General features: G+C 58.6%; 1 protein-coding gene across 1 annotated transcript; it reads right to left on the bottom strand.

The window, feature by feature from the left end:
* Window positions 1–1293: 1293 nt before the first annotated feature.
* Window positions 1294–5448, bottom strand: LOC117310198 (uncharacterized protein CXorf49 homolog). The gene is made up of 6 exons (XM_073798889.1): window positions 3964–5448; window positions 3117–3483; window positions 2511–2587; window positions 2199–2244; window positions 1574–1615; window positions 1294–1469 (listed from the first exon to the last, which is right to left on the bottom strand). The coding sequence occupies exons 1-5, from the start codon at window positions 5446–5448 to the stop codon at window positions 1575–1577; spliced, it is 2016 nt and encodes a 671-aa protein (XP_073654990.1). The 3' UTR covers window positions 1294–1469; window position 1574.
* Between the last annotated feature and the right edge of the window lie 2036 nt (window positions 5449–7484).

Genomic DNA, 7484 nt, shown 5'->3' with positions numbered 1-7484 from the left:
GGACCCAAGTGCTCCCCATTGTCCAGGTGCAGTCACTCCTTACTTCCCATCCTCACTGCGCCCATCCTGCCCCTGTCCCGGGTAGCTCATGTTGGGTGGCCTCATATATGGGTCCCCTGATTCTAAGATGAGCTACTCTGAGGAGCCACCCTTCCCAATCTCATTCCATCCACACCCACAGTAGTTGTCAGACATCATAGGATCACAGAGTAGGATCGAGAGCCACCTCCAGCGAATCCAACATTTCGAGCATCCCGACAGCCTGTCGTGGGGGTTGGTGACTTCTGCATCATCCCCCTCCTATGTTTTGGGAATTTAAGGACAACCCTTGAACAAAACAGATCCGACCCTTGCTTTTGCTCATTCAATGCCTTACAGAACCTGGACCAGCCTCTACTCCCTTTACTCCCTGAATCACATCTTTCTCCCTCAAGGGAGATTACCCCTGATTACATTTATTCACACACAGGGACACACCGTCACCAACCTTGAATGGCCAATCTACCATCATACCCCCTTTTGTGTAGTAAAACACCGGTCTTTCGGGAAGGGTGTCAGGCACAACCACCCTTGCCTCACTCAAACACAAGTCTGTCCCTCTGAGTCTCAGGCTGGTACAGCCCTGGGTCCTGGCTGAGGGAAGGAAGTGCTCCCCAACCTCGAGTGAGGGGGAAATCGAACATGGAGTTCAGACTCAATCTCGTGTGTCCTAAAGAGGCAGTCTGGGAGATTGAGCTGGGACACGGAAATATCATTTCCAGGAATATCTGTGTCATGGGGCTGGTGGAAGAGTAGTTGACGGGGACCATGCAACAACACAGACCGACTAACCACACTCGCCATAGAACCTGACAGGCCAATTTCCACTCAAGGGTGTACAGACGACCCGGCTGGAGGAGGGTGGTCAGCTGGCTAGGGCAGGGAGGATGTGAATGCTTCCAGATTGGAGCTCTGGAAGGGGGTCATGAGTTCCTGCTGATGGGAAGGGTGAATGGCAGAGATGAATGGGAACCGCCAGACCCCAGAGGAGGAGGGGGGTTTGGAGAGAGCTAGAAGAGGGCCTTCGGGGGAAAGGGAGGACGTGCCAATGTGGCCAGGCAGAGCACACACAGGACCCAGACCTGGGACACTCCGCTGGCTTGACTGCAGGGATGGTAGCAGAGGCTGGCCCAGAGTCCCCACCACAGGATGCCACAGATACCGTTCTGGAAAAGGCTCTGACGTGGAGCAGCGCCCCGCCCCGGCCCCCTACCCCGACCCCGACCCCTACCCCTCCAGAGAGAAGGCAGAACACAGAATATGAGAGGTACTTTAATTGGAAACTGCTGTGAAACTGGGGCGGGGCGGGGGCAAAACAAGGGGGAGAGGAAGCCCTAGCTGAGGCAGAACAGGAGGGAACGAGCTTGGCCACAGCTCCAGGGCCCCAAAGGTACCAGCTGCTCCTCTTGCAGGAAGACGCTGGGCTCAACCTGTGAAACAGCAGAGTCAGGGAAGAGCCTGAAGCCAGGGCCAGCCCCCAGCCCTGCTCAACAGCCAGGACTGTGGGAAGGGGTACGGTGTGTGTAACACTCACTTCAAAGGGTCTGCAACTTGTCAGCCAGGTACTGCATGGCGGCTGCAACAGGGACAGGCATTAGCAGGCGCTCCAGACAGAGGGATACAGAAGCCCGTCCCCCTATCCCCGTGAGGAACCGCCTAGCCCTGATACCTGAAACCCCTCCAGACCCGATGCAAAGAGCTCTGGGCCTGATCACTCCCCACCACCCAAATTGAATGTGGAACCGGTTCCTAAAGGGAAACAAAATGTGCCAGCAGCTCTCATGCTGTGGGCCGTGCCACAACCACTCAGAACTTGTCACACACACAAACAAACAATCCAGCAAGAACCTTAGAAGCCACACCAAGCAGCAGTTCAAGGGAAAAATCAACGAGGCATCTCTAAAAGTCCTATCAGAAGGACATTCCCTAGGACTGGTCTGGTTGTCAAAGTGTGCATGCAGTCCAGACAGTACTTTGCTATTTGTACACACGCCCAGTTGTACATGCACAGCCAGCTCCAGGGCCAGGCCTGAGAGGTTCTCCTCCCCACAGGGATGATCGTCCCTGCCAGGCCCACCGCACCTGCAGCCCACCCCCACCCCAGGTGCCCACCCGGGTTCTTCACTAAGACACCGCTCTCCGGCCCTGGTTCCTCATACCAAGTTGCTCCTTAAGTTCGTCTACTTCTCTCTTTAGCTCGAGACACTAGGCCAGCAGACAGAGGAGGAAGAGAAATGATTAGTATACTCTGGCCTCCTCTCTCCTCCACCTTCTCCTCTCCCCCGGGCCCTCCACCCCAAAGCCGGGTGGTTAGACTGGCAAGGGCTCCTCAGTGGAAAGGAGGTGGGCTCCCTCCATGGGGTACGTGATGGGGGCAGGGGAGGGGGAGCCCACACATGTCAGCTGAACTTGGACCCAGATCCCACCCTTGAGTTTGGGCCTGCATTTCCAGGATGCAGTGGAAGCATTACCCAAGGACAGCAGGGCGTTCCCAGTGGCTGCTGCTGCGTTTCCGGTCTTGGGGGATGGTCAAGTGGCCCCCGGTCACCTGAGAGGGAAAGGACACACAATCCAGCTTCCCAGGCTCCCAGTGAGGTGGAAAGGGCCAAGCGGGCTCTAAAGTGAGGTGAGGCAGCACCACCCTCTGCTGGCAACCAGCCGCCCCTGCTCTGCCCAGCAGCCGGAACCTTGTCTCTGGGCCTGCTTCCCCTGTTCCCCGGGGACAGCCATTTCGCCACTGTGGTCCCCAAACAATGTGGCTCTGGATTCGACCCTCCCAGAGCTGCAGCCACAGCCAGCACGTGGGAGAGCAATGTGGCCGAACAGGACTTAACAGAAAAGGCTGTTCCCCTGCAAGTCTACACCGGGAGCAGCTGTTTGGGGCACTGCCACCGATCACCCCGGCCGCACAAACCCCACACAGAGGATGATGTGGCTCAAGGCCAGCCCTGCCAGCACCCCGTCTTCTGTGGGAGAAGCTGCCTGGGAGCAAGGCTGTGCCCCCGGCAGAGACAGAGGCAGAGGTTTCTGTCCTCAACCCCTCTTCCCTCCCCTCATATCAAACCCACGACACTCACCTGAGGGGGCAGGCCCCCTGGGCATGACTTCTCCCTGGTTCAGGGCCAAGGGTTCTGAGTTTCCTGGATCTTGGGGGCCTCTGGTGTTGACGTCGCCACTGCTGGCTTTTCTACGATGCATGCGCAGACAAGATGTCCCTGGCCTGTGAGTTAGCAGCTGAAACAAAAATTTCTCACCGATTTGGACTAAGGAAGTGTGTGTGTGTGTGTGAGAGAGAGAGAGAGAGAGAGAGAGAGAGAGAGACAGAGAGACAGAGAGACAGAGAGACAGAGCCAGAGAGAGAGACAGAGAGAGAGAGAGACAGAGAGAGAGAGTTGTGTGATTCGGGCCAGGGTGAGGCAGGGAATTGGGAAGGGAATTGAAAGGCTGATCTCATTAGCACTTTCTCCCTCAGTCAGCCCCAGGCCAGTAGGCAGAGCTGATCTAGGCACAACAGTGGGACACTGAGAAAGCCCAGGCCCCCTGCAAGGAAGGTCTGGGGAACAGCTAGGAAGGAGGATTCGGGAAGCTGGTGAGTCTGAATACTGAGGCTTTCCGGGGAAGCTTTTAAGGGATCCCCCGACCCAATTCAGCTACCAGCCCTCCCTTCCATCCCAGCCCAAGTCTCTCAGAGGAGGTTGGAAAGAGGCCAAGGGTGGAGAACCGGGCCCAGGACACCCGAAGTGCTACCTTAATGTTTGTCCCTAGGAAAAGGAGCCCGATCTGGCATCGTAATGACCCAGTGACCGAGGGGCACCCAATGCTAACCTCTGAGGGGTGGACAGAGGCAGCATGGGTGAAGACGTGTGCCCTGGGTGCTGTGGGGGGGGGAAGAGTGGGGAGAGAGGAGGAGCATGGCCTACTCACTTGGCCCTTTGGGGCTGGGTCTCTATTTGGGTCCTTATCTTCTCCCGCCACCGCCTCAGACTCCCTTGCCCACCTGACCACGGATTTCTTCCCAGCGCCACTGTGCTTGGACTGTTTGGTTCCCGAAAGGACCAAGGTATAACTCTTGGGTCTCCCAGGCAGCGGAATACCAGAGATTGGGGGGAAGGTGGCCGGTTCCACGGGAGTTGCCGAGATTCGCTGCCCCCGGGAACAGAAGGTTCCCCCCAGGGCAAGTTTGGACGCTTCCCCGACGGATTTCTTCTCCTGGGCTCCGTTCTTCCTAGGAGTGACCCGCGGCAGGCCACCTGCAGCAGCAGCAGAAACAGAAGCAGCAGCAGCAGCAGCAGCAGCAGCTCCCGGGTAGCTGGGCTTGCTGCCCCCCTTGCCCCACAGCATGCTCTGCATTTTCTTAGGGGAAGAGATGCCCTGCTCTCCCACGCCCTGCCTTTCCACAACCGAAGAGAGTCCTCGCGGAGCCGAGGACAGGGAAGAGCCTGTCACGTGACGGTAATTCTCCCTGACTTGGAACTTCGAGTGTCTGGGAGTGTCCCCGGGATCCTCGGGTCTGCTGGGCTTGGCCTGGCCTCCTCCTCTGCGGTAAGTGCTCACCGTCATCAGCTGTGTCTCACTGAATTCATCTGAGGACTCGGAGTCGGACAGCAGCCAGGCCAGGCCTTCCGCGGAGCGCCGCTGGCGATCCGCAGCCACGTTCAACCTACGCTTAGTGCCTCTCTTAGGGTTCCCCAAGGCCCGGCCCGCTTCAGGCCCACCGAGGTGGAGAGGGCCGGCTGGAGCCGTCGGCGCCTCCCCACAGCTCTGGCCGGGCGCTCCTCGACCGCCGGGACCCGCCTCGAGGCGCAGTGTCCACACGGTGGACTCTTTGAAGGTGGTGGAGCTCTCCGGGGACGGGTACCTGCGGACGCCCAGCACGTCCTGGTCGGTCAGCTGCTGCAGGTTGGACTCCTTGGCCGCCTCAGACTCCTCGATCAGGTCCAGGAGGTCCCTCGTGTGCTCCTCTGGGGAGTCAGGTCCGCCTTCGCGGCCCCACAGCACCGGCCCTCGCGCTTCCAGCATCTCCCGCTTCGACTGGAAGCCCTCGGGGTCCGGGTATCTGCGGACGCCCAGCACGTCCTGGTCGGTCAGCTGCTGCAGGTTGGCCTCCTTGGCCGCCTCAGACTCGTCGATCAGGTCCAGGAGGTCCCTCGTGTGCTCATCTGGGGAGCCAGGTCCGCCTTCGCGGCCCCACAGCACAGGCCCTCGCGCTTCCAGCATCTCCCGCTTCGACTGGAAGCCCTCGGGGTCCGGGAAGCCGCCTCCGCCCTTGCCGCTCCGCGGCTCCCCAGACTCGGGGCCTGGGTCGGGCCCCGGCGGGACTGCGGGGCTGGCTATGCGGACGCCGGCCCGCTCCCTGACCTTTGGGCGGACACGCCTTCCCCACACATACACCTCATCCGGGGAGCTCATGTCGCGACCCGGGCGGCCCCGGAACCGGGGCGACGGTCGATGGCCCGAGTCGCGGTCGCGGTCACGGCGGGCTAGGCGGCCGGCGCTCAGAAGGGAGCGTCAACCACCTCACGCACCGCACGAGCTCGCCTCAAAAGAAAGGACGCGCCACTTTCAGCGCGCCTCTCACGCCTGCGCCGCAGCCTCCTCATTGGTCCGGCCCCCGCCAACCAGCGGGCGCCTTGTTCGCCCGCCCTCGTCGAGACCTAACCAATGGGGCCGAGGGCCTCTGGTTTGCTCGCAAGCCCGTGGGCGGTCCGGGCAGTTGGCTGGTGAAGGAGATGGTGGGAGTGCCTCCCTCTGTCAAGCCTCTGGGCCCGCCTCCTCCTGTCCCGCCTCCCCTTTCTGGTTAGAGTCACAGCTCTGAGCCTCCGTTTCCCATGTATACAGGGGGTCGAGGGCGTCGGGGAGTGAGGGCGCCGGGCTCCAGGGGTGGTGAGCATGAAACATCAAGATGGAGGCGCTGGATGCCTAGCACGCGCCGAAAGCATTTGCCAGCCTCCCTTCCACCGCAAGCCTTAAGACCCAACAGGAGAATGGGCACAGGAGTCCCGCAGTCAGTGATCAGGGGTCGGCCAGAGAGCAAAGGGATCGTATTTTCGTTCTGTAAGGTCTCTGTCTCAACTGCTCCATCAAATGTGGCTCAGCAGACGTTACTGGCAGGCGGGTGTGGCGGATAGACTTGGGGTTGGCCTCGCTCCATCAGCCCTTCCCCCTCTCTGAGGCAAATTCAAAGAAGAGGAAATCGCAGTGGCCAGTTACACCCCAAAAGGTGCTCCCCACCGCTGATCCTGGAGATGTGAACTAAAACCACGAATCGGGTTTCACACACTAGGTTGACAACCTTCAAAGAGCTTAACCATTCCGAGGGTGGGAGAGGTTAGGAGCGAACCCCTGTGGCGGTGGTGCAAGAGACGCATTGGGGAGGTAATTTGGCAGAATCCATTGAAAGCAACTTAGTGCCGGCACGCACTCTGTGCCTGGCACTCTTCTAAGCGCTGGGCATAAATAATAATGCATCCGCGTGACACGCCTTTAACTATAGTACCAACTATTACTGGCCTCTTCCCGGTGAGGAAACAGGCACTGAGAGGTTCGGCCACTGGCCCAAGGTCATTCGGCTCGTGGGGATCAGCAGCAGGATTGAAACCAATCTATCTGACTCCAGAGTCCTTGCTTTTAGCCCAAGATCTTTAAAAGGAAGGAAGAAGGAATCTATTTCCTCTATGCTCCTGCAAGTCCGCTGCCTGGTACTTCTTCCGGAGACACGCTGGTACCTGTAGTGTACAAGAACACATGCACAAGGGTGTTGGTGATGGGAAAAACTGGGAACACTCCAAATTCCCGTCAGTAAGGAAATGGATGAATGCAACGTGGCTTAGCATCCAGTAGCACAAAGCGTGGCAGTCCCACGGAATGCATCAGGCCATTCTCACAGCTTTCGAAAGCATCCGCCTGACTTCCAACTGCAAGTTGCAGAACGATGGCTTTGGATTCACGTTTGTAAGTTAAATCACTTGCGTGCGTGGGCACACGCACACACACCAGTCAATCCTATGTAATATATGAGAATTCATTTAAGTATATGTACAAGTATGTTTTAAAGTTTTGAAGGACGCACAACCAAGGCCTACCAGTTGTGATGGCGGTGGGTGTGGATAGCCAGGTGTCCCTCAGTTTTTCTTGGAACTGTCAGTTCTCAGCTCCCCTGAGCTGAGCAGTACTGATGTCTGGGGAGTGGTGCCTCCCTTGGTTTCTATACGGCCCATGGGTGTTAGAATTTCCCGTGTCTGCCACCCCACTCCTACTCTGACACCGCTCCATTCCTCCCATACCTTCCTTCTGCTCCTTCCCGTTCATACTCCTCTGTCTTCAGTCACCTCTGTCTCCTGCATCCTGCTCTGGCTGACCTCCTGGAGAGTCCTGGGGTGTCTGAACCCCTCTTGCCTGTGGAACTCAAAGGCCCAGTTTTCTGGGTCTGCACCTGAGAAGCTGGC

The sequence above is a fragment of the Tursiops truncatus genome, chromosome X (assembly GCF_011762595.2).
Source record: "Tursiops truncatus isolate mTurTru1 chromosome X, mTurTru1.mat.Y, whole genome shotgun sequence".
Classification (NCBI taxonomy): domain Eukaryota; kingdom Metazoa; phylum Chordata; class Mammalia; order Artiodactyla; family Delphinidae; genus Tursiops; species Tursiops truncatus.
This window is presented reverse-complemented; position numbering and strand designations above follow the sequence as displayed.

Bases quoted from the DNA above. Each gene is read 5' to 3' on its own strand.
- LOC117310198 (XM_073798889.1), bottom strand. From the start codon at position 5,448: ATGAGCTCCCCGGATGAGGTGTATGTGTGGGGAAGGCGTGTCCGCCCA. The intron at 2,588-3,116 runs GTGAGTGTCGTG...TTTCCCTCTCAG, and splicing joins CAGGGGGCCTGCCCCCTCAG to GTGACCGGGGGCCACTTGAC. The intron at 2,245-2,510 runs GTAATGCTTCCA...CTGCTGGCCTAG, and splicing joins GAACGCCCTGCTGTCCTTGG to TGTCTCGAGCTAAAGAGAGA.